Source organism: Triturus cristatus, chromosome 3_1 (genome assembly GCF_964204655.1).
Source record: "Triturus cristatus chromosome 3_1, aTriCri1.1, whole genome shotgun sequence".
Classification (NCBI taxonomy): Eukaryota; Metazoa; Chordata; class Amphibia; order Caudata; family Salamandridae; genus Triturus; species Triturus cristatus.
The window spans coordinates 681,824,356-681,851,186 of record NC_140583.1 but is presented as its reverse complement, the minus strand read 5'-3'; the positions used below and the strand labels follow the sequence as shown (position 1 = coordinate 681,851,186).

Sequence of the window (26,831 nt, the reverse complement as noted above, 5' to 3'; positions counted from 1 at the left end):
CATGTTGGAATCATTCCCTAACACCGCTACTGGTGTTGAAGGTATGAAACCATGCACTTGGGGTTCTCCGAGAAGCCCCCAGTACTCCTAGTAACAGCCTTTCAGGGACTGCTAGCAAGCTAGTGCTACTGCCGACCACAAGCACGATTCTGCCCTCCTGCTGCAGAGATAAGCTTGAGCAGGGGAAGGTAGAACAATAGGTTTTCTGTCACAGGAAGGTGTGACCACCTCCCAGACAGGACTTAGTGTATTGCGCTGGGGGGCGCTTGCCAGCGCCATCAAACTGCTTTGAAGGGCACATTTGGTGCCCTCCTTGAATACTCCAGTTGGAACCAGTTCTGGGAGCCCTTAGCTTGCACTCTGGCATGAAATTAGGCAAAGGACATGGGAGTAACCCTCCCCCCATGTCGAGCGTCTCCTCTGGGAGGGACTCCTGAGTCGTCCTAACCCCATTCTTAGGGTATAAAAGGGCTTACCTGTGGGTGGGTACTCAGATTCATCATGGGACAAGACTCAGCTTGAAACCACGTCACTCTTCGACGGTCTGTACACTGGACTTCGCCTGGAACCGAGACTGCATCACGGAAGACTCCTGCTGCTCCTGGCCTCGCTGTTCTGCAAGTCTGTGCCTGTGCTTCTTCCAGGATCTTCAACAGACCTGTGGGCATCAAGGACACCCAAGGTAATCTCCCTTGGAGTGAAGGAGTCACTTACCTGCATCCTCAGGCACCACACAAAGCTAACCGGTCTGCTGCTCCTGACGTCCCACGGACTTTGAAAGGCTCAGCAACACAGGTGATGGTCCAGCAACTCTCTTGAGGCCGGAACTGTCCTCTCTGCAATTTTGAGGCCAGTATCCCTCTTTGAAACCGCTGGGACCGAACCCTTGTGCACCACGTTTTCTTGCCGTTGCCAAGTCTTGTTGTGTCTGCACTCTGAAGATCTTCAGGTTACAAGAAGCTCCAGACTCAAGCACCTTTTCCTGCAAAGATCAGCATCCTCAGGACATTCTCTGCACCATGGGCCTTCTTCTTAGGTGAGCTGCTCGAGGTCCTCTTGTGATTCCTGTGCCTTCAGCCTGTGGGTGCTCTCGAGGGTCTTCTCCTGCTACAGTGGGCTCTCATGTTTGGGGCCTTCTCTGACTCTCCTGCACTTGGTGAGTCCCTTGGACCTTGCTGATCCCAACGTTGCTCCTTCATCGTTTTCTATGTCTGTTGCTGGTGCCAAGGCTTGTTGGTGCTCTTCCGGACACCAACCCCCTGGTTCTCGACTACCGACATGAGACAGCTCGTGAACAGATCCTGGTCTTCCTCAGTGTAGCCTGGTCCTCACAGCTGCAGCGACAAGGTCACCGTCATCACTCCTGCATCTTCCGTCATAAAAGGGATGTGGTAAACCAGGTTGTGTCTTAGCTAAGAGTGTTAGAGTGTTGCGGGAAATTAGATTGCCACGATGACGACCTGTGAGTACAATTTGTTTGGGTTATGTAGGTCATTATCATTGCTGCCACTGTTCCATTCCAAGTAAGGCATTTCAGATTATAGTCGCTGGATGCAGCCAACAGATCTTTGGCTCGCGGTGCTCTTGGGGGATATATCAAAAACTCCACGAGCTGGGAGAAGTGGTCACTCTCCACTCTGGCTCTCTACTCTGGCTGTTATGTGGAAACGAGTGATCACGTGGAATAGCTTTGTGTCTACAATTGTATCATCCAGGGCGGAGTTAGTTTTATCCGATGTCCTAGTAAAAGCTGCTGGTTTGTCTTGTAAGAGGAGGCCGTTGAGAGTAAACAGGCCGATATTCTCAAGGGCCGTGGTACAGATTGATCTGTGGGGCCAATTGTTCCCCTCGGTACCCCGGTAGTGGGGGTGTCGCAATTCAGGAGACGTTTCAGTAGTGGACAAAGAAGGCTGGGGAAGAGCTCTAAAACTGTTCTTCTTAGTTCAATGCCCCGTTTCAAAAAGCAGTCCCTGTGTTGCCATAGTTATGTGGCTATCTTTGAGTTAGTCCAGGTAACAACCGTTTTTTCTACACCTGCCATTGTTGAGTTAGGTTTAAACTCTATTCCTTTGATGTGGTGTGTTCAAAGGTGTTTAAGATTGTCTAGCTCCAGGAGCCTAGCGCCTGACCAAGATGGCCGCGTGAGCTTTGAGCTCCCGAGACCCACGCGCCCTCCGTCGACTATCCTGTCTTCAATCCTGTTTTATATGCACGGCATGTTGCAGATGACTCGTTATGGAGGCGATTGATGCCGCCCGAGTTCGGATCGCCCACCGGAAACCGGAGTTGTGCACGGCGGAAGATTGAGGCCTGTCTCCGAGGGATGCCAGGGGCTGGCGTTGGCAGGATGCCCGACCTCTAATTGAACAACAGCGGCCAGGCGAGGTGTGAACTGTCGGACGGAGGATCCCGTCCTTTCACTTTCACTTTCTCGCCCTTTGTCTGCCTTGGCCCGGGAGTGCTTTCGGCTGCTTTATTACCCTCTGAACGCTCTGCGCCCTACCCTGGCTGGCTATTGCAGATCTGACTTCTCCTGCTCCCTCTACCTGAGAGAGGGCCGTCTTTTTGCACCGGACTGCTTGGTGCCAGACATGTCGGGTAAAGCAGAGGTGGATCGGCTGAAACCCAAGGCTACCAGGCGGGGAGCCTATACTCAAGCCAATAATATGGATCGGTATGCCCAGCAGAAGGGGTCGCCTGGTGGATCGAGCCAGTCGCTGGATGGACAGAAGACTGCCTCACCCCCGGCCTCGGAGCTCTCGTTGCAGGACGTCATGGGCGCGCTCGAAGGGATGCAGGCCTCGATTGGGAGACAGTTTGATGCCCTGGCGCACAAAGTGGATACCATCTTGGTGGACGTTAACCTGATCCGCGCGGACTTGGGCAAAACTAATGAACGGGTAAAAACCCTTGATCTCAAGACCACGGGCCTCGCTGACGATGTCTCGGAACTTCAGACTGAGGTTCGTAAGCTGCGGGCCGAGAGTGACCTCTCCGCCCGTAGGCTCGAGGACTTTGAGAGCCGGGCCAGGCGCAACAACGTGCGCATTATCGGGGTCCCGGAGTCCTCGGACGAGGTTTCTGTAGACCTTCTCGTGGAGGACTTGGTGCTTAACCATCTGAAGCCTAAGGGCCTTGGGAAGTTCTTCGCAGTTGAGCGAGCTCACAGAGTGCCGGGTGGGAGGCCCAAAGTGGGAGCTCCACGGAGACCGATTGTCGCCAGGCTCTTTCACTTCCGAGATCGGGACGCTATCCTGCAAGCATCGCGGGTGACGGGCCCGGTCCCTTTTCAGAACGCGTCGGTGAGTTTCTATCCTGACTTCACCCAGCTGGTGCAAAAGCAAAGACAGAGCTTCCTGGGGGTGAAGAGACGGCTTCGGGAGAGGGACCTGAAGTATGCCATGCTTTTCCCTGCCAGATTACGTGTGGTGTATGAAGACCGAACTTTCTTCTTTGAGTCGCCTGCTATGGCCGGTGAATGGCTGGACGCTTTGCCCCGACGACGGACTGGCGAGGATGCCGCCGCAGACGGGGACAGTGGCCGGGACGGGCAGGGTTGATGCCTTTGGAGCCGGACTGACTTGATTTGGTTCCGGATGATGACTTGAACTGATTGCAGTACAATACGGAGGGTTGCGGGAGGACGATGGGAGCTCTTTCCTCCCTCAGGGTACTTTTTGTAGATTTGGGTTTTGGTAGGGCGACAGGCACACTGCAAGTTGGGGGGGCTTTGTAAGCTGCAGCAGGGGTGCAGGGTGGGGGGGATAGTTGGGATTTTGGGTTTGTTGTTGGGGGGTTTGTTTTTGCAAGGCGCAGTAATCATTGTTAGGATTTTTCCATGGTGGCTCTTCGGGTGTGGGGTGGGTCTCTTGTGGTGTGGGGATGGGGGGTAGGGGTTTAAATGTTCTTAGCTGGAATGTTAATGGTTTGGGGGATCGCATTAAGCGGGGGATAGTCCTGCAGTTCTTGAAACGGTCTTTGCCGGATGTCGTCCTACTGCAGGAGACACACCTTATAGGTAATACTTGCCATGCTCTTAATAGGAAAGGTTACAAATTCATAGCTCACTCGGGATTCTCCTCCGGATCCAGGGGTGTGGGCATCCTAGTTAGAGCTTCACTACCGTTTGAGGTGAACTCCACCACTGTTGATGATAGGGGGAGGTTTGTGGCGGTGGCGGGGAGGTGGGAAGGAAGAACTCTGGTTTTGGTTTCGGTCTATGTCCCTCCTGCCCTGCAGGCCTCCACGTTTACAGATCTGGGTAGGGCCTTGTTGGACCTCCCGGAGGGTATGCTAGTGGTGGGGGGTGATTTCAATGCTGTCGGCTCTGGGCTGCTGGATAGGTACCCGCCCAGGGACACCGGGGGGGCTCAGAAGTGGCTTCCAGACTTTCTAGACACACTCGGCCTGGTAGACTGCTGGAGGCTCCGGCACCCCACACAGAGCCAATACACCTTCCACTCCGGGGCGCATGGTAGCCTCTCTAGGATTGATGACCTGCTCACTCTGGCTGCGCATGCCTCATTGGTATCTGAGGCCAGGCATATGGCGTGGGGCATATCGGATCATTCGCCAGTGTGGGTCCGGCTGGATGTCGGGCGCGAGGGAGGGGGCAGGGTTGCTCCTATTAACCCCTGGTACTTTCGTGACCCCAAGATGCGCAGTGCGCTGTTGAAGACAGTTGATCACTTTTTTAAGGACAACCAGGGGTCCGTTGACTCGGCCGTGTCGTTGTGGGAAGCATTTAAGACCGTGCTGAGGGGAGAGGCCCTCTCCTTGGTAGTGGCAGCCAAGCGGCGGAGAGATGGCAAGGTTATGCAGGTTGAGGAGGAGATCGCGGCTTTAGAGGTGGCCCTGGAGGAGGAGGTTACAGAGGCCTCACTGCATGAGCTGAGCCTGAAGCAAGCCGAATATAAGGACCTGGTGACGAATGCCGCCAAGACCCTCAGTAGGGAACAGCAGGGCCGCTTGTATGATGTTGGGGATAAGGCCGGGAAGCTCCTAGCTTGGCTGGACAAAAAAGAACGGGTTAATAGAGTGGTGCCGGAGCTGACGAGAGAGGGGGGAGAGGTAGTTGTTGACCCTGAGGGGATAGTACAGTGTTTTTCGGATTATTTCCGTATGGTTTATGCCTCAGTTTCGGATAGGCCGACCGAGGACTCGCTTGACCTCCTGCGGGACATCGATCTGCCCTGCCTTTCTGACGTAGATAGGGATGACCTCGATGGAGACATAACGGTCGATGAGGTGGCGGGTGCCATCCGTGCGCTGAACTCGGGTAAGGCCTCAGGCCCTAATGGTTTGTCGATTGACTTGTATAAGCTGTTCCCGGATAGGGTTGCCCCTCACCTGCGCGCCATGTTTGTGGAGGCGCGGGGGGGCGGGTCCCTTCCGTTGGACCAGAGACTGGCGACGATTGTTGTAATACACAAGGAGGGTAAACCCCGAGATAAGTGTTCCTCCTATCGGCCCATATCACTCCTTAATGCTGAGCCGAAAATTCTGGCTAAAATTCTGGCAGGCCGCTTGGTCAGGGTGCTCGGAGACTTGATCCATCCGGATCAATCCGGCTTTATCCCGCACCGTAACACTGCATTGAACCTTCGGCGCCTCCATGGAGTGATTGCCATGGCGGGCACGATCCGAGAACCAGCTATTGTGGCATCTCTCGATGCCACGATGGCTTTTGATACGGTGGAATGGGCATATCTGTGGGCTGTGCTTGCCAAGTTCGGCTTTGGCCCTGGTTTTTTGAGCTGGGTGAGGTTGCTTTATGAGGGTCCCCTTGCGAGTGTTGTGGTAAACGGGCGGGCGTCGACTCCGTTCCAGCTTGGGAGGGGAACTCGGCAGGGGTGCCCCTTGTCGCCTTTGTTGTTCGCCCTTGCCCTCGAGCCGCTGGCGGCGTGGATACGCTGGCATCCGGATATACGTGGACTTAGGTGGTCGCCCGACCACGAGGACCGTATATCGCTCTATGCCAATGACATCCTGTTATATCTCGCCTCGCCCAAGAACTCGCTTATAGTGGTTTGTGACGTTCTGACGTCCTTTGGCAGGAACTCGGGTCTCGGCATCAATTGGAGTAAATCGTATTTGTATGTTCTGAGCGGCGAGGTTCCGCCTGTCCCGCGAACGTGTTCGATCCAGATCGCCCAGCAGGGCTTTGTGTACCTGGGGATTTTTATCTCCACTGACTCCACCCTGCGGTATGAGAGAAACCTGCTCCCCCCACTGGCGCGCTTGCGGCGGGATGTTGCGGGCTGGCGGAAGCTGCCGCTCTCCCTCGTTGGGCGCGCCGCCTTGTTTAAAATGATGTCTCTCCCCCGGTTCCTCTATGCCTTGCAGAATACCCTTGATTGTGTACCGGCCAGTTACTTTCGGGAGGTTGAAAGCCTCCAACGATCGTTGTTGTGGGATGGAAGGCCGCGCATAGCGATTGCTAAGTTGACGCTTCCGTGGTACGACGGGGGTATTGCGCTTCCGGACATTCGACGCTATTATTGGGCCACCCAGTTGAGCGCGATTAATCATGGTTTCTATGGTCCGGCTCTAAGCCCCGGCTATGCCATGGACCGATGGTTGCTGCGCGGCGGTAATTATCATAGAGCGTTGTACTCTCGGGCGCTGGACTCGTCCCTCACGGGGCCCACTGGGGTGGCGGTGCGCGTGTGGAGGTTGGCGACTGACTCGTTGGGCTGGAAGGATAGGCTCACCCTAGCTACCCCGTTGTTTGAATCTGAAAAATTGGGGAGGCTCTGGCATACGAAAGGTTTTGATAAATGGGATTTGATTGGAATCTCCAGGGTTGGAGATTTGCTGATTAAGGGGAGGGTGAAGTCCTTTGAAGAGCTGCAGCAGGAGTATGAGTTGGGGAAATCCGAGTTCTTCCGCTATGTTCAAGTGCGTCATGCCCTGCGATCAGTTCTCGTAGACGGTGAGAAGGTGCCTGAGTCCTCTCCATTGGAGGATCGGATCCTCGACGGCCATATGCCAGAGAGTACGATTTCTCTCATATATAAGAAATTGATAAATGTTCGGGCGGACCTGCTGTTGGGGCTGAGGGACCAGTGGACTAGGGACGGGCTCGAACTGGATGACGAGGATTGGCAGTCTGCGGTCTCCTCTCCTAAGGAGGTCGCGATCCCATCACGTCTGAGGCTGGTGCAGCTCAAAATACTCCACAGAACCTATGTTATGGGGCCTAGGCTGGTTCATATGGGATTCTCTGAGGAGGGTTTATGTAGGAGGGGCTGCGGTATGGTGGGTACCTTTATGCATATCATTTGGGAATGTGGCATTATCATGGAATTCTGGAGGAGAGTCCATACGGTGATAGGGGAGGTGACGGGCATTGTTATGCAGCCGGAGGCGCGGTGCTGTCTCCTGAATGTTTGGGGGCCTACCGATCACGATGAGGGACAGACCCAGTGGGTGACCCTGGGTAATATGGTGGCTAAGCGAGACATCGCGCGCCTGTGGGGCTCTGCGGGTCCCCCCACATTGACTGCGTGGAAAGAAAACATGGACTGGAGTATGCTAAGGGAAAAGACAGTATATTGTGCTTGAGGGCGCCCCCGGAAGTGGCACGCCATTTGGGGGAGGTGGAACCAGTATAGGGGGGGCATATGTCTTGCCCCTGATTTGGATCCCCCCGATGAACAGCTCTCTCCTTAACATTCTTTCCAGCTTTTGTATATGTATCTGATTGTTAATTGACTTTTTGGGCCTCTGCTTTTCCCCCTTTTTCCTCTTAACACAGTGTTGTGACTGTTAGACGAGGGGGGTCTGCTCTCCCCTGAGGGGCAATCACCAGTGGTATTCAGTGTCCTTCGCCTTGCTGGGGTTTTGTGTGAGTTTGTGTTTATTTAAAATAGAACCTTTTTTGCTTCTCCTCTATGCACTGTGGACGTTGCTTTGTTCTGCTTTCTCAAAGCTGCCGAACCTCCGGGATGTCGGCTGAATAGCTGTGTCCATGTTTTCAAGAATAAAGGTTTTCCAAAAAAAAAAAAAAGATTGTCTAGCTCGCTTACCAATTTTAAAATGGCACTTCTGTTTAGTGCGTCATGCCGTCCACTGGCCATGTAGTGTGGAATCATTTCGAGCTTCAGTAAGTCTTTTTCAGTGGCAGCTTCAGATTGTTGAAGAGCCTTGTATCTGGGCTCGTCCACTGCCCATTTGTATGCATCTGAATGTTGCTGGAATTGGTTTGGACCTGTAGTGGGTGATAATGGTGGACTAGATTCAATTGGATCCATGAAGGCTTGTTGTCTTGCTGATGCTGCTTGACTTTGGTAGGTTTAGGTGACATGATCATTATTCTTGACAAGACTGGATGATTCGGTTGTTCTGGAAGAGTTTGGTCAGGAGTCTGTGGTCTGTACTGATATGGTTGATCAGGCTCTGTGGAGAGTAATTGATTTGGTTGTACTGGAAAGATTTGGCCATCAATTAATGGCCTGAACTGATGCAATTGCATGGGTTGTCCAGGTGCTATTATAAGGGCATTGGAGGGATGGGTTTGCATTCGTGCACGATGACGGGTGACTTGACTTGACCCCTCCTGGGTGTTGACTACAGGATGAGCTGTACCCTGTTCTGCTCTATCCATAATTGAAAAACGGGCTTTCCAAAGGGTTGGTATCTCAGAGCGGCTAGGCATGAGAGGCTGCTTAGCTGGCAATCTCATGGAGGAGGGTGAAGGCTCTTATTGAGCATGGATTTCAAGATCCCTTCTTTCATGATTGGAGTGATCATTCTATTTCAACTTAGGATCTTTGAGAGACCCTTTAATTTTTTTGGAATAATGGGTAAAGGACTTTCTCCTGCTGGAGTTCACTTTTTTTTAGGTTTGATTGCTGTCTTGTCCCGTTTGAAGATAGTTTTTGTGAGGTAGGCTTTGTACTTGTCCTGTTTGACTTTTCACCTTGTTGTTCCTTGCTTTTCTAAGGCGTTTGCACTCTTTTAGTGAAGAATGGTCATGCTCCGATGGGTTGGAGTTGTCGGATGATGAAGGTCGCCCCTTGTGTAACTGCTTGTTTGATGATTTTGCTAGTTGTAGGTCATGAGAGGGCGACTTTGAGTTCTCCTCAATATTCTGGGGGCCCTTGCTTCCATTCTTGGTTAAGGGTGCCTTCCTTGGGGAAGAGGGATCAGACTTGCCTGGGCTTGCTATAAATGCTATGTTGGTCAATGGCGGGGGATTCAATCATTTGACTTCCACTAGTATATCCGACAAGATGTTACGGATGGTTTTAAAGTGTTACAAGGAACATTGACATGTGTGGTAGACGGTGTCAGGGTCCTCTTGCACTCACCTCAAGTGAGTTTCATTTAATTCTGGAAGATTGTACTCAATACCTGAGATGTGAGCGGCTGGGGCATTCAATAGGTCAACTTGAATCTCAAGTTTTTTTAATGGAATGTGAAAGCCAAGTAGATCACCTCCATTGTATTCAACAGTGAAACCCACAAAGGGGCTGGAACAAACAAATTATTGCCTGTCTTCTAGTGAGTGTGTTGCTGTGTCACTGGGCTTGGAGGCGGGGGTGCCAGTGTTATGATTTAGTTGTCCCTCGCTACTGGACTTGGCCTGTGGGCTATTGTCAGATTTGATAAGAAAGTTGCCATGCTGTAGCTTGATCGGAGAGAGTAGGGCATTGTAACCATGTTGGCTGTGATGTTTAACTGATTCTTTACACCGTCATAATTGTCTTCAAAGGGGCTCAGTAGGAGATCTTGCCACTCTATTGAAGCCTCCAATGATATTTCAAGTGATGTATTGTCTTGACTGTGGTCTGTGGAATGGAGGTTTTTTTTGGGGAAGTTGAGCGAACTTCCCCAAATGGCGTTATCTGGGGAGGACAGGTTGACAACTCCCCAGTTTGTTGGACAACTTCTGGTGCTTGTACTTGTGCTTTAATTAGAAGTAGAGTACGATTATTTGGGTTATTGTGGAGCTTCTTAGTCGAATTTGGGGAGGGGCAGGTTCTTGTGGGTGCTATGCTTTGGACCCTTGAGGATTTTATAAAGTCTGTAATTTTTATCTTCTTGGGTGATTTGATTTATTGGGTTGTGTGGGTGTAGCTGCTGTTTGTGGCTGAGGTGATTTTGCCATTTGCTACTGGATCCGTCAACTTGGCTTAATTCTTGGGACCACGCTTCTTTGTCGTTTGCTGCATCTCAGATCTTGCCTGATCTCATGAAAACAGCAAGGCACAGTGAAAGAAGCTAGGATAGATAATTTTATCAGCTTTATAAGTAACAACTGTTTTCTGCACGGAGGCCACCCCTGATGTCCACTTTGATAATGCTTAATTGTTCTGCTCCTGGTACACTCTTTAACACTAGGTTAACAGAAAGGTCAGGTGAAGATAAGATGAAATAATGTACCTCACAGCGAGGGAATGGCGAATGATTCTCCCTCCACAGACTATGACCTGGTTGTTTGTCCCAGAGCAGTTTCACCCCTTATGTGAACATCTCGTGTTGAATTGCAGCGGGGGCACGAGCACCCTGCTGGATTTGTGTTGTAGATTGTACACGGGCTTATCTGGCCCATTTTTTTGTTTCTCCTTTGCTGTCCGGTTATCGGGGGTGAGAGAGGTGTTTTCTACCGTGATTGCGGGCAAGGGATGGGGGTCAAATCGAGCTGGAAGGATGGAAGGCACCGCAAGCTGCACCTAGACCTGGCTGGACCGCTTCTGCAGGGGGCTTGGGCTCGCTTCTCTGCGACTGCAGGTGCTGCACTTTGGTCCTTAAGCGCTTGCTCACCCGCCGTTATGCCATAAAACTGTATTGCCGCCCCTCACCTCACCAGCTGGTGAACCGCGTTACATGCTCTCCTCCATGCAGTGTAACCCAAACTCCAGCCCACCAAGGAGATGCGGGGCTCAGGGCTCCTGGGCTTGGAGTGCACTCCTCTACGAGCGTCTCTGCTCTACGCTGCTCAGTTTTCACCAGCTGCTTCCGGGGCAGCGGTCAGCTCTCTGACACAGAAGCACTGTCGTGAGAAAGAGTGAGTCGCTGGTAGAGTGGAGCGGTGGCCAGTAATGGCCTGTGGGGTATGGAGTCTCGGCGTGTAGAGGGGGTCCGAGCGGGAGCTCACCAGGACACCCCTCAAGCCGCACTCAGACCTAGTTTAGGTGCTTCCGCGGGCGCCCGGGCTCACGCTCTATGGCAGATAGCTGCTACTGCTGTGCTCGTACATCTCACCTGCGCCCCCGTCTCCTCTGTCCTCTGCCCTTGCAGCTGCCACGCTGATACAGAGTAAGCCTGGGCAAAGCACTACGCTACGCTCGCGTAGTTTGCGAAGTTCGCGCTACTTCGCACTATTCGAACTGCACGTAGCACAGTGCGAACACGCGTAGCGTAGTGTTGCGTAGTGCTGCGGTCATTTTTTGCTTGCTCGCGGTCCTCAACGTCAAGTTGGCGACCGCGAGCAAGCAAATGACATCCCGGCGAGACTTTTTCCTTGTTCGCGATCAGCAACATCAAGTTGGCGATCGCGAGCATGGAAAATAAACCTCCCGGCGAGATTCCCAACGCGAGGAGGTCAGGTTTCTCATTGCGAGTGGTCGCGTATGCTCGCGACCGCTCGCGATGAGAAACAACCAGTTTGCATTGAGAAAGTTGCCGCTCGAGTAAAAATCTACTCGAGCAGCTGAAAACTACAGCTCGCACTGTGCAAGATGCCATTTTACATGATTGCACAGTGCCGGTTGCTTGTCCGCACTGTGCAATCATTGAAAACGACATCTGGCACAGTGCGAACAAGGTACTACGCAGTTCGCGAAGTGCTACGCGTAGCTCGCGTAGTGCGAACTGCACTTTGCGTAACTTCGCGAAGTGCTACTTCGCGAACTACGCCCAGGGTTAATACAGAGCCCGTGAGTTGGTGCTCGAGACGCGTGCATATGCTCCTTTCTCAGTGACTGCTGACAACGCCGAACCTGTTTTTTGAACGGGGCCACTCACCGTGTCCTTGGCGTCCCGCGGAGGGTCCTGCTGCTCTGCCGTGTCCCGCGCCTCTCTCCCGCCGTCGCACACCAACGCGACCGCTGTGTGGGGAGGAGCGCCAGAGGGGACTACAATACCCAGGGTCCCCAGCGTGACACAAACCGGAAACGGAGCTGTTTGCGCGCCGGAGGCGCTATTTAATCGAACCTGCCCTCGGAAGAGTGCTGACTGCTGACAACGCCGAACCTGTTTTTTGAACGGGGCCACTCACCGTGTCCTTGGCGTCCCGCGGAGGGTCCTGCTGCTCTGCCGTGTCCCGCGCCTCTCTCCCGCCGCCGCACACCAACGCGACCGCTGTGTGGGGAGGAGCGCCAGAGGGGACTACAATACCCAGGGTCCCCAGCGTGACACAAACCGGAAACGGAGCTGTTTGCGCGCCGGAGGCGCTATTTAATCGAACCTGCCCTCGGAAGAGTGCTGACTGCTGACAACGCCGAACCTGTTTTTTGAACGGGGCCACTCACCGTGTCCTTGGCGTCCCGCGGAGGGTCCTGCTGCTCTGCCGTGTCCCGCGCCTCTCTCCCGCCGTCGCACACCAACGCGACCGCTGTGTGGGGAGGAGCGCCAGAGGGGACTACAATACCCAGGGTCCCCAGCGTGACACAAACCGGAAACGGAGCTGTTTGCGCGCCGGAGGCGCTATTTAATCGAACCTGCCCTCGGAAGAGTGCTGACTGCTGACAACGCCGAACCTGTTTTTTGAACGGGGCCACTCACCGTGTCCTTGGCGTCCCGCGGAGGGTCCTGCTGCTCTGCCGTGTCCCGCGCCTCTCTCCCGCCGCCGCACACCAACGCGACCGCTGTGTGGGGAGGAGCGCCAGAGGGGACTACAATACCCAGGGTCCCCAGCGTGACACAAACCGGAAACGGAGCTGTTTGCGCGCCGGAGGCGCTATTTAATCGAACCTGCCCCCCGCGTCGCGGGGCCGCGCGCGGGCTAAGCCCGGGCAAAGGGCGGGCCGTCTGTGGCCGTCAGGGGCCGAAGGAGGCCGGGCCGGGCCATATCCCTTTCTTCCCAAACATAATCTGTCCAGGAGGATGTCCTCTCCAGGACTTTGCAAATCGACTGCCAGGGAAGGGGGCTGCAATGCAGGGACACTGGATAAGTACTTTAAACCTACTAAAGATGACGTAGGTAAGGAAAAATCACTGGAGAAACGAAGGGCTGATCGGCGGCGCTCCATTGACTCCTTGAAGAATACGCCCCTGCCAGAGATCATCCCGTATCCTATCACCCAAGAGGATGACACGCCCCCACCTAGCTTAAAACCTCTAACCCCTGAGGACTTTCCTCTCTTATTGCGGGACATCCCCACTTCCCCTGAGCTGGCCCATGGAAAACTCCCAGATATAACCCCTTCTGGGACTTGTCCTACTCTTGTTAACCTGGTCACCCAAACCCCACCTTCGCATGCAGCCAAGAAAAGCAAGCCTAAACAAAAACAAAGAGTTGAGGTAGAGTTGCATAGGCCCCCACCGAGCAAACGCAGTAAAAAGTCAACGGGGGGCAGGGGGAAAATTAAATCGTCGCATCTAGATTTCGGTAAAAAGCACACACTTGTACCCGAACCTGGGAGGGATAATAAGAACGCTCCCACTGCTCTTCTCTCAAAGGTCTCAAATCCAACTAGAGCCCCTATTCTAAACACCCCAGTGGCTGTTATACCGAACCCTCTTACAGCTATAGGGAGCTTAGAATCGCTACTGCGTTCTCTTTTACAGCCCATTAGCGATAGTCTGATAAAAGTAGAGAGCAGGCTCACCCTATTGGAAACAGCTCTTACTAATCTGAATACCTTAGGATCCCTCCGCAGGAGGGATAGGATCCCTCCTGCGGAGGGATCCTATCCCTCCGCAGGAAACCTTACTAAAAAGGGAAGTACGAAGGGTAATAACAAAGTCTCCCCCCAGAGAGCGACTACTGCCCCTCAGAGAGCGACTACTGCCCCTCCTTTACAACCATTGATGGCTGTTTTAGACCATGCACCGCGCTGCAATGTACCCAATAGGCCCAGAGAGACACTGAATTCTGCCTCTCAAAGTTCCCATCCGGGGATTATTGTCGGCAACCTAGAAGCTGGTGGTATCTCTCTACCATCCCCGTGTCGGCTGGCTCCAAGTCCACGGAGACCAGACTTGCCACCAGAGGCTAACAGTCTAACGGTGGTTTTGGCAGGTGTCCCCCGCTTAAGACTAGGGGAGAATGAGGATTACCAATCACTAAAATATAAGGTCATTAAATGGCTGAATTGGAATCGACCCCTACCATCCCATTTTAATAATGAGATTATTATGGTAAGAAGGGTCTCCTGGTTAGGTAAAACTAGGAAATCAATAATAGGGGACTGCATCCTGACAAGCTTTAAGGATCCGGGCACTGTGCGACACATTTGCAAAGGTATAAACAGGTCACCGGATTCTACTATCCAGACCATGCCAGTATCCTTTTTCTTCCCCCCTACCCATACGCATCATATCCCGACATCAGATGAGTGGGTGAGGGTGGAACATAGACATAGATATAGGGATTATGCAAAACGTCCAAACTTTCAGGTGCAAGACAGGCCCTATTTCCATTTTAATCGCTTTAATTGCCTGAATGGCTTGGATGGGGTCGATTGACTACCTAGTGATAAACCAATGGCTGTGGATTGTGGTGCTTGCAGTTCTCCTAAGTTACCTACCTCGACTGCTGTTGAATTGGATGAGCCATTGAACAATCGGGCTGTCTTGGATAATTTATTGGCCCATAATGTTACTAATGTTACCAATGCTCTTGGAACTTTGATCGATACATCATTGGTGGAGAATGTCTGTGGCAGACCTTTTGATTTACCGGCCACCACTGTTAGCATTACGTTAGCATCCCCGATTTCAGTGGGGCCTGGAACCACACTTTTTAATGTTATCCCATTTCAACCTATGGCCACACAGCCTATTACTGTTAAATCCCCAGCTGCATGCGAGGACGTAACATTAATGCCACAACCTAATTACAGGCAGACCACCATTGTTAAACATCTAGGCAGGCAAAGTGGTTATGATCTGTCCATCCTTAGCTGGAACGTTGCAGGCATTGAATCAAGATTGTCTGACCCCCAATGGGTCCAGCTATTGGACGGCAAAGATGTCATTATGTTTCAAGAGACCTGGGCTATAGGGAATGTGTACTTAGAGGGCTATCATTGTTTTAGTGTACCCGCCTCTAAGCCCGCTCACGGTCGAGCAATGGGAGGACTCTTTATTGGGATCAGAATATTGGCTGGTGGCACTTTTAAGGATCTATCATTCGGGAACCCAAATATCCAGGTTCTCGAATATAAACGAAAGACCTTGATTTATTTAATCAATTTTTATAATAATGATTTTAATTCGATACCAAATAGGAATTATGCAGCACTTTCTAATTTATTGGTACACCTTGATGCAAACATGAACATAGGCCCAGGCGAGAAGTCAGGGATCCTCATCGGGGGTGACTTTAATGCAAAAATCTCAGATAAATACCAATCAGAGGACAAAAGTTGCCACGATCTAGTAGATCGCAGAGGTATTGAGCTTGTTAAGATTTTAAATGAACACATTCTCAGCAATGTTATGGAAGCAAGCCAATCCCCAGGACTGACCCGCGTACCCACGTTTAGAGGGAGAGATTCAAAATCGACGATTGATTTTATTTTTACATCCCCCCACTTAACAGACTGTGTCATTGATTCAAATGTGGTAGAGACCCTATATGGAGACCATAATCCCCTTACAGTCACCTTGTATTTGGGCCCTAGCCCAGTATATGTTAAATTCAATGGCGCTAGAGATATCACGCCATCGGGTGACGGCCTCCGTCTTAAATGGAGGAGAATTGACTGTGAAGCCCTACTTGACCGCGTAAAGAACGACCACCTAGCATTGGTAAACTCCTGTCTATTAATGGATGAGGATTGTCACAGAATAGTTGCCGATTTTGGCAAATTATGCGTGGCAATTAAAAACTATTTGTTAGTCCCCATACCCGCCGAGACGAAGGACCCTAGATGGTTCGATTCAGCTTGCTCTACGGCAAATAGGGAATTACGCAGGGCATTAACCACCAAACCAAGGAACACAGCGGAGGTACAAACAGCTAGGAAATTTTATAAACAAAAAATAGCTGAAAGGAAGGCGGCACTTTTGATGGAACAGTGGGAGTCCCTGGTTGATAGCGCCAATTTGAAGAGCAGCGGGCAATTTTGGCCCGCTGTTAGGAAAATGCGCGATATGGGTAAAAATGTATCCCCTATTGGTTGTAATATAACTGGCCCTACCTGGGAAGCCCACTTCTCCAACATTTATGCTGCTCCCGCTGAAGAAATAATCACCTTGGATCTGAAACAGTTGGGAGACTTACGGTTTGATCTCCCTGAGGTGGCGACAGCCATTAGAGAGAGCCTTGGTAACAAGGCCCCTGGACCAGATGGCCTACCTATAGATTTTATAAAACACAGCACAGATTTATGGGCACCAATTTTATATAATGTTTTTAATAGTCTGTCAAGAGCGTCCCTCCCCGAGACGTGGTCCCTTAGTATTATTGTTCCAATTTATAAAAAGGGCGACAGGTCAGATCCAGCAAACTACCGACCAATTTCGCTTCTGGATAATACTCTAAAAATACTTGGGCGAGTTATTTATAATAGGGTGGTAGAGTGGGCTGAAGATTCTGACCTACTGGACCCATGTCAGATGGGATTCAGGAGTGGGGTGGGCACGGTCGAGCAATGCTTGAATTTAAAATTAATAATTGACAAGTATACCGTTGCCCGATCCTCTCCCATATATCTCGCTTTCATGGATCTCTCATCCGCATTTGATCTGGTAAACAGATCAAAACTGTGGTCAATGCTTCTCAGTTATGGATTGGACGAGCCCTTAGTACACTTCTTGGCATATCTCCACACCGATCTTAGGGCACAAGTCAGGATTGGGTCAGGTGGAGAAGTTTCTGGTGCTATAAAAATCGGCAGGGGGGTCAGACAGGGGTGCGTCTTAGCACCCCTGTTGTTCATTGTTTATATCAACGGCATAGCAAAGGCTTTAAAACAAGTAACCAGAGATGTCCCAACTGTTCAGGGGCACCCCTTGCCAGTCCTACTATACGCAGATGATGCGGTCCTTATGGGCCGCACCCCTAATGCCCTCCGTGTGCTTGTGGAAAATTTTGTACACCATATGGAGGGCTTAGACCTGCGTGTGAACTTTAAAAAATCCTTTGTTATGTCATGCGGACCTGGTAAACGGAAACTTAACACCATCCATATCGGGTCTGATAAACTTGACTCCGTAAATTCTTTTATATACCTAGGGGTGGCCTTCGCTGCGAACAACTCGTGGAGCGGGCATTCTGCCCACGCCACGAGCAAGTTCTCGAAGGCCATCAACTCTATACTGAGTCTCCCACGCCCTAAGAAATTAGGTGCAACCAGTGCTATTTTAAAATTTTTTAAATTACAGTGTGTTCCTGTTGCCACCTATGGGGCCGAAGTTTGGGCTACTGCTAAAAATCCCGGCATCCAACGAGAAGAGACACGTTTCTGCAGAAAAGTTTTGGGTGCCCCAATTTCGACCTCTGAATTTATCTGCCACAAATAGCTAAACCTCCCTTACGTCTGTGATTTCATTAGAAGCAGACCAGTTTTATTCTGGTTGAGAATTTGGAGGAATAACGCAGCCTCACTAACACAAGACATAATCAAAGACTGTCTTAAATGTGATCACGGGCTTTTAATCCCATGGTTAGCTGGAGTTTTAAAATCATTAAGCGCCGTGAATAAAGGTGACCTCTTTGTAGATCCCTCCAGTATTGGATGCCAAGATAAGGTAGAGGTCAAACAAGCACTATATGCACTTTATGAGGCAGAACGGTTGGAAAGGGAAACATTGAAAGCCACGGTTATTAGATATATTGAGAATGACCTGCCCAGGCAACCTCTCCCACTTTATCTTACCCTTCCTATGACTAGTTGGGAGAGGTCTTTGTTATTTCGATTAAGGGCAGGTTCCATAAAATTCATGTTGGGTTTCCCTTTGGGTTACAACTCAACTATTGACCGTAACCCGTGCCCCTGTGATAGCACCAGTAAGCAGAATGAGTTACACTTTTTATTCTTTTGTAAATTTTATCTAAAATACATTAACTGGTTTTTAACACCCTATTTTAGGAAACACAGACCCCTTTCTGTTATGGAGTCTTGTCAAATGCTACTCTCTCTGGACTCTGAGGAACTGATTTTTCGCACTAGCACCTTTTTAAGATTAATAATTCGTGTACGCAATATGATGGAAAATCCCTGAAAGACTGTTGTTTTAGTTCCTTATAAATTTTAGAGATATTGTGTTGTGTATATTGTAATGATGAATTGTTTTTATGTCTGTACTTTTATGAATTCAAGTAATTTGAATAAAGGTCTTTTGAATTGAATTGAATTGAATTGTGAACTTCATACTACATGCTGCATGCTGTGTGCTCCTCGTAGGAACAATACTCACCTATTCTCAACAGATTATTTACAACAACAGATCAAAGGATGAAGAAGTCTGACTGAAAACTCCTGCATGTATATATATGTATGTGTTTCTTAAGGTCTTGGTTAACGCCAGGCCTAAAAATGTGCTATAAACCAGTTTGTGCAATGTTGCTAAGAAAGCAGGTTATTCTGCAATAGAAACAGATTTATTCTATGTATTAATACCTTGATAATTTAAGACATTATTCTATTCTATAGGAAAATCATTAGACATTCCGTATATCTATGAATCATCAATTTAGGACATGTGAGGTCATAGGAGTGCGTGGGCATCTGGATAGGCATCCTGTTGGCAAACGGATTATGTAGATAGTGTGTCTTTGGTCAGATTGAAACTCATACAACAATATTACTTTATTGTGGCAACTTCAAAAAGTACATTATGAATTTATTGAAGGATATTTCTAAGAAAATGTTACTAGTGAGGGGTATTTCGTACGTCAAGCACTGATAGATTATGATACCTCAAAGATAAGTGTGCAGTCAGTACATTTTGATTCTATTTTAATAACGGTCTGTTGAATAAATATGATTAATTTGTGGAACTAAACTTTTCTATAATCAATGCGATTTATGGTTTGGTTTTATGGAATTCAAAATTAGAATGCTATTTAATATTAATACTTTTTGCTACTTTAGCAATAGCCTCCTTTATTTTTCAAATAAATATATCGGATTGACACCTGAACTGCCATTGAAAGTCTCTCTGCTTTAAATCGACTCGGACAGATTACAACAGAAAATTATCCGGCTGTTGATTGAAAGAAGCAACTTTAATGAAATCTCACATTTATTTAAGTGACCAACTCATAAGACCCATACATCGGTAAAATGCACAGCCTTTGGATGCCTCCATCCAAGGATGCACCCGAAAAAGATCATGAGGATGTTCTGGTCACCTGGTGTGAAGGCAGGGGACCCTACATAGCCCAGAGTACGGAAATTGGTGTCACCGTAGTAAATGGCAACCCAGGTGGCAGACACAAGAGAAGCATGGCCATCCACACACCCAGTTGGCTGTGGGGATGATCCTCTGCTCAGGATTGGTTAGTAGGGGCTGAAGGGAACATTTTTTAAATACAATTATGCTGCCCTCATTATGAGTGGCCTGGTAAATTGTGATCCATTTACAAACACTTGTCTGTGCATGGATCGCACCAACAAGCGGTATGATGCTTGTTGCACCCAGTATTTACCAGTTGTAATAAAAAGCATACTTTTTGTTAAATTTCAGCAGATCAAACCTGCTGGTATTTAACAAGGGAAAATGCACGGTTTTCACCATCAGCTGCATGCTATTCCTAAAAACTCAGAATATGTGATGCTTATGATATCCCAAAAAATCTGAACACATTGGTGTCATGTTTTGTTCATGCGATAATTAACACACCAGAATACCAGGCCATTTGTAATGAGGGCCTGCATGTTTGCATCTGAAGCCTCTGGTTGGGGTTTTCAACCTACAACATCAAACTGAAGTTTAAACTGTTACTCATAATTAGCACTAAAAGCAACAGAATATAAACAGCAGCATGAACAGCCACGCGCTCGCTAAATGTGCTCTCGTGCCTGGATTCCCCCCCCCCCCCCAAATAACTCTTAATGAAGCGCACATGCGTAAACGTGTTAATATCTGTAATTCTGTATCAAAGGGTAATGCTGAATTTTCCAAAAATACTATGATTACTTCAGCATTATTGAAAGTATTTCTTGTCATGGGTATTTTATTTATGTTTTTACTGCTGTTGTATTTCTAATAAAAAAAGTCAGTGAACAGGGTTGGAAAAGAATATGTGTCACCTCTCCACCAGACTGGGCACTCATATAATCTTCTTAGTTAATTTCTGTGAATACTCTACTTATTTAACAACAGTAAAACCACCCTTGTGATCACATGCCCGATAAGAACTAATACACACACAAAAAATTACAAAAGCCAAGTAAAAGGCCATTGCTCTTATTTAACTCAAATTTGAGTTAATACACTTTTTTAATTTCCTGAAGATCATAGTCTTAACACACTAAGAATGCTGCAGATTAGACAAAAGTGTATTCCCATTAACATTCCTAAATTAATTAATGGGCTTGTTCAGCAAACAAACAAAACGAGTCCAATACTTACCCAGCGTAGGGTCATAATCCCCAATGAACCTCCTGGTGATGAACCGCACAGTCAATGCTGTATGGGGGAAACAAAACCTTTTGTCACAATGTGCTCTGCAACAGGCCACAATCAACTGACTTCCTCCTTATGAGGAAGACAAATATAAGTACACAAGTTCTGAAGACATTTGACATAATAAAATACATAAATCATGGGGGCACATCATACTAAATACTGGCTATACCAGAATGCAGGCGAGGTTTGGGTACTGCAACTAAAAAGTTGAGGGAAGTTTTTTTTCTACCTCACAATTACATGTCCCTTGAGGAGCTCTCTGTTCACCATGCACCCCAACCCCCATTTTCTTTTTACTCCTAACCTCCCTTTAGCACCACCCTCTCTGAACCCTAAAATTACCCATAAAACCCTTTCTCACTACCCACACAAACCCTACATTCAATCTCAGCTCCCTTGTTTGACCCTACCCTCCCCTTAAACCCAAAATTATCCTCACCTCCCTTTACCTCTGCCCAACCATAAAATTACTCATACCACCCTTTAGCTCCACCCACCTCATAAACCTTAAATTACCCATACCCCTCTTTACCTCTACCAACCCCAAAACCCTACAACTACCCGTACCTCAGTTTATCACTACTCGGCCCTAAACTTCCCTTGCCTCCTTTTACATATACCTGCACCTTTACCCACTTTTCTTTTTTAAATATCATTAACACATTATGTTATTTAAAAGAAAATACTTACCTGGGTGGTAAAGTACAGTCTGGTGAAAGGTGCAAGGTAAAGGTAAAAACCTATTCATTGTACTTACCTGCTGCATGTTCGTTACCTGCGTAGTAAATCTGCGCGATAAAGGTCATGCATGGTAAATTAATCATTGTGAAGGCTGTGGTAGACTGACAATAGTACGGAGTTCCTCGGTGGCAAGTTGGCCACCTGGTGTGTACTCAAGGCAGTGAGGAGGTGGGGGACACCTCCTGTCGGAACTAGGACCCTCACACACCCAGCAAGCTAGGTGTCATGCTTCATCATATGGGTCTGCTCCTCGTCGAGCCGGCGATGCAATGCTCGATGGGCACCCATAAAGGGGCTCTTTTTCGGAGATCTTTAGTTCCTTGTTGTATAGGTGCCGTGGGTGTGAGGGGCCTAGAGGCGTGTAGATGTGGTGTGTGGATTAAAACAGGTAAGGGAATCCTTTGTGATTATTTTTATTTTGGAAAGGTCCCAACATGACTAAAAAGGGAAGAGAGGGGGGCAACTATTTTGTTTTAATGTGACAAAAATTCCCTCTATCCCCAGATGGTCAACATGTTTCTCACCTCAGAATGTCACAAAGTGATCAGTTGGCGATTTCGCAGGACCAGGTGACTAAAAAACTATCTACAGTGGGTGGTGTGGTGCAACGCTACCTACCACTCTTTCTGTCCGAGGGTTAATGCCCCGGAGAAGGGCATCAAACCTAGAGTACAAGAAAGGAGAAAGATAAAAAACCATGACAAGATAATGGCAAATGATCCTGGTTAAATGCAGTGGATGTGTCTCACAATATACATTCTCAAAGTTAAACATGTAAAAACTTAAAAAACACACAGTGCTGTCATGCAAACCCATCGAGCTCTGTGTGTGCCTTCATATATACATATATCCCCTGTGTAACCGTATTCAGAAAGGTCATGGTTCAGACCATGGTGGGTGAGTGAACATATGCTCACCTCTTTGGTTTTCATGTGCTGCCTCATCAGATCACAGCGGAGTAATTTGGACACACAGTGTAGTGTCTCTGTTGTATAAAGAGACAAAGAGTATCAGCTATAAGTAGGCTGCAAGCACTTCAGATAAGTGCTCACTTCTTGGCTACGGTTAACTATATTACGATGTGCAGGAGGTATGGATCAGGGTGGACTAGGCCCGTAGTTATAAATCTAAACATATAACACGATTATTCAATATTAGGGTGCTCAAGTCAGGCCGGTATGTCTGGTAGTCTCGCCGCTTTCTATGCCCCTCAATTAAAATAATAATGAGGCACAGTGTTTAGCGCCTCCAGTAACTCGGCCGCGACTAGGGCGGGTATTCAAAAATAAACAAACAAAGGTGTCAGTATGCCATTTAAGACTTAAGGCTGCTAACACCACTCCCCAATACCTCTTACCTTCGTTAGTTAACGGTGTCAGAGTTGGCCTCCAAATGGTAGTGCTTACTCACCTGCTCCCGCTCGGAGCTTCGTTGCTTACCTACCCGCTCCGCTGCATCAGGAAGGTACTGTGTAACAGACAGGACCTGTTGTAAATACCTGCCTCTGAAGCCGCCGAGCAGGGTAAATTGGCCGCAGCTGAAAGGAATTAGCCTGGTTGTATCGAATGACGTCATATTTGACGGAATCATGGTGGGCATCTTAGAGTGTGGTTTAAATCAATCAAAGCTATCTCAGTATGCTGTAGGCACACCCCTTATTAGTTTATAAATACGTGGTAATTAAGAGGTCATTTTTTATAAGTAAAGCTGATGCCTACTGTTATGAAGTGCTAAAATTGAAAAAATTCAAGAAATGTCTTGTTTCATTATTAAAAAATACTGTTGTTCGGACTTCTAAAAAGCCCAAATCATAAAGGATGATAACATGTCTGCCATGTCGGCCTGTAAATTATTGGCGCTTGGTTATCTCAGTGTGTCTCTGCTTTTTGAGGATAATCGGTAGCCTTTGATAACGGCAACATCAGGTGTTTGTGGGGGATGTCACTAAAGGAGCTCTAGCGGCGGCCATCTTGGAGTGTAGTTTATCTTGGAGTGTAGTTTAATGCTATGTTGTCAGTGTGTATCTGCATTCTTATTACGCTACTATTTCTCTGTAGTGATAGATATGGGAAAGATGTTGTATGGCAAAACAAAATTGACAGAGAGGAGATTCCTATACAGGTAGGGCTGATGTATAGTGGTTTGTGTTGGGCACAATAGCTATATGCATGTAAATAAACTGTTAGTTGATGGTGCTCCATGGGATGTCATCGTTCAATCCGTTATTGGCTAAGTCAAGTCGAAACACCCATCTCTGTTCAATCCTGAACAGTTCTGTGTGTGTTATTTGTTGGTGAGACTCAAGGATAACCCAGCGCAAACTCTCTGGGGGATGTCTTAGTTCTGAAAAATGGGTATATAGTTTGGTGTTTGTTTTCTGACAGCGAATACTGCTCTTATGTTCAGTGATTTTGGTCTTAATGGGTCTCATGGTCATGCCAATGTATCTCTTGTCACAGGGGCATGTCAGCATGTACACAATGTGATGTGTTACAATTGTTGTGTTTGGCCAGCGTCCATGTAAATGTGTCTGAAAGAACCAGTTGCTTAGTGTGTTTAGTCTGTAGACACACTGTACATGAGCCGCAGAGGTAGTGTCCCGTGACTGGGGGGAGGTCCCACAGTTGTCTCTGGTTAGAATTATTCTTGTTCTTGGGTCGCGTATGTATTACCATATCTTTCAAATTGTTAGTACGCTTGAACGCAAACCTGGGTTTAGGTATTGTCAGTGTACCTGTGTTCAAGATCTCCCAATGTTTGTTCACTGCTTTTTTTATCAAGTTGGATCCTGGTGTGTATGTAGTTACACATGTCAAAGTATTATAGGGTTCCTTATCATGTACCTCCAGAAGGCTTTCACGGTGATTGTTTCTTGCTCGTTTCATACAGGCATGGATCTGTTTTTTAGGATATTGCCTTTTTAGCAGATTGTCTGACAGTAGCTCTGCTTCAGACTTGTAGTCATCTATTGAACTACAATTCCTTCTGATTCTTAAAAATTGGCTGACGGGAAGGTTGTTTTTCAGAGTTGTTGGGTGATAAATGCTGTACAACAGCAAACTGTTCCTGTCAGTTGGCTTTTTATACAGGATTGTCGTAAGTTTTCCCTCTTGTAGTCTGATGGTGAGGTCTAAGAAAGCGATTTCTGAAGGTGATATTGTGTGGGTGAATTTCAAATATTGGTTCATTGTATTGATCCACTCACAGAATTTTTCGCATGTCTGTATATCCCCCTGTCAAAAGATGAGTATGTCATCTATATACCTCTTCCATAGCCTCAGGTTACCTTCGAAGGGGTTGCTGCCATGTCGGATAGTCTCATGTTCAAATGCCGCCATGTAGAGACATGCCACACTGGGAGCAAATGGGCTCCCCATTGAAGTACCCTGAGGCTGATGAAAGAGTTGGTTGTCAAACTCGAAGAAGTTTCCTGTTAGTGCCAGAGTGGCACATTGCATAATGAAAGAAACAGGAGTTGTTGCCGTCCATTCAATTGCTGTAAGTGCAGATTCTATCACAGTTAGTGTTTCTCTCTGTGGGATGTTGGTATATAATTGTTCCACATCAAGGGTGACCAGGAGGTTGATATCACTGGTGTTTTCCAATTCCCCTATGACACAGAGGATATCTGTTGTGTCTCTGATGTACGAGGGAGTCTGCTTGAGCAAAGGCTGGAGGTAGTGGTTGCAGAATTTCAACAGGGGTTCTAGGAGCGAGCCGATCCCTGAGACTATTGGTCTGCCTGGGACAGGGGTGGCCCCCTTATGTATTTTTGGCAGAGTATAAAAGTAAGGTGTTTTGGGATGTTTGGTAATCAAAAAGTCTGCTTCTTTTTTACTAACTCACCCATTACTCTCTGCCCCGAATACCATAGTCGCAATTTCAGTTGTTTATCGAGTCGTGGGGTTTATTGTGATGGGGGTGTAGAATTTTCTATTCTGTAGTTGGCGTAAGCACTCGGTGTTGTAGTTCGTGGTGGACTGTATGACCGTTGCTCCCCTTTGTCAGCTTGTTTTATTGTGATACTTTTGTTCTCTGTAAAGATCGAATAGCTGCATGTTCCTCGTTAGAGAGATTATGGAACAGTGCTCTGTTGTTACTTGAGTACACACCAGGTGGCCAACTTGCCACCGAGGAACTCCGTACCTTTCATTGTCTTCTAGCTTAACTCAGGGCAAGTACATTGGACCTCTATTAAGCCCTAGCTGTCCCTGTCTTTGTTGATTCAGACTGACAATAGTGGCAGTATTAACTTGTGCTCAGGGGTACCTGTACCCTTTAGGAGGTTTGTCTAGAGCCCCCTTCTGGTACTGTCTGTGTGGTATTCCTTACCTGGGTCATTTTTGCCTCTATCATGTCTGGGAAATGAGTGTTGAGAGTGAGTGTGTTTACTGTGTGCGGATGGAGGGGTGAGCACTTGTTACCTGGGCTTACACCTGCTCTGATGGACAGTCCAGCTCCCTGTGCCCCTCCCTAGTCTTTGTAGAAGCGTGGTGGTTTCGTAAAGGCACAAACTCTTCTCTGTGTTTAGTGCAGACTATCTATGCTGGGCCTCCCCTTTATTTTTACTGGGTGATGGCCAGGGTCTCCTAGCCTGAAGTTAATTGAGATTCCTCCTTGATGATAGCATGAACAGGTTCCAAGAGACTGAGGTAGAGGCAGCAGGCTGTGCTCATGTACGGATCATGCAGTTAACATGCAGGAAATATGCCCCAGGATTGGAGGGCACCCAGCATTGAAAAGTAACAGATCCCCTGATTGAGTGAGCCTGTCCATTAGGAAATGATAACAGTGGAATAATCTATGCCTCTCCAGTGGCGGCTGGAAGGGGACAGGTGAGGGGGTTTACTTCATCGCAATTCCAGCCCGAGCCCCCGCTCTGCCTCCTAGGGTTTGTCAAGTTTTGCCCGACGCCTCCCGCCGCTTGATTGCCATGCTGCTTGTCCTCACGCGGCGTAGGGTTTCCATGTGCTGGGATCGCAAACCCTCACCTAAGTTCGCTCATTGGCTCGAAGATGCATCGCGCTGCCAGACCCTATTGTCCGAATTCTGGGACCTTATGCCAGCTAGATCTCGCCCACTCGACATATGGGACCTTCTCGCGTCTTACCTCCTGGGTCGTACCCCCCAAAGTCCAGTGGCCTCTCCCACGCTCCCCGCCGGCGCTCCGCCCGCGGCGGCCGCCGGTGTAGGTCAGTGATTGGCCTTCCCCCTGCCCCAACTCCCTTCAGTTTGGCCCGTCCCTTCTCCTGCAGCCTAGGCGCCTCTCATCAATTCCTTTCCCCTTCCTGGTGAGCCTGAGGTGCATTTGTCATGTTGTCCCTTTCGGATGATTT

At 48.5% G+C, this 26,831-nt stretch overlaps 1 protein-coding gene across 1 annotated transcript in view; it reads right to left on the bottom strand.

The window, feature by feature from the left end:
• LOC146860799 (ras-related and estrogen-regulated growth inhibitor-like) overlaps window positions 1-26,831 on the bottom strand; it is a 319,363-nt gene that overhangs the window by 65,675 nt on the left and 226,857 nt on the right. The window contains exon 2 of the mRNA XM_085644758.1: window positions 20,698-20,754. Within this exon, the coding sequence (XP_085500884.1) occupies window positions 20,698-20,754 (57 nt within the window). The remainder of the gene's footprint in view (window positions 1-20,697; window positions 20,755-26,831) is intronic.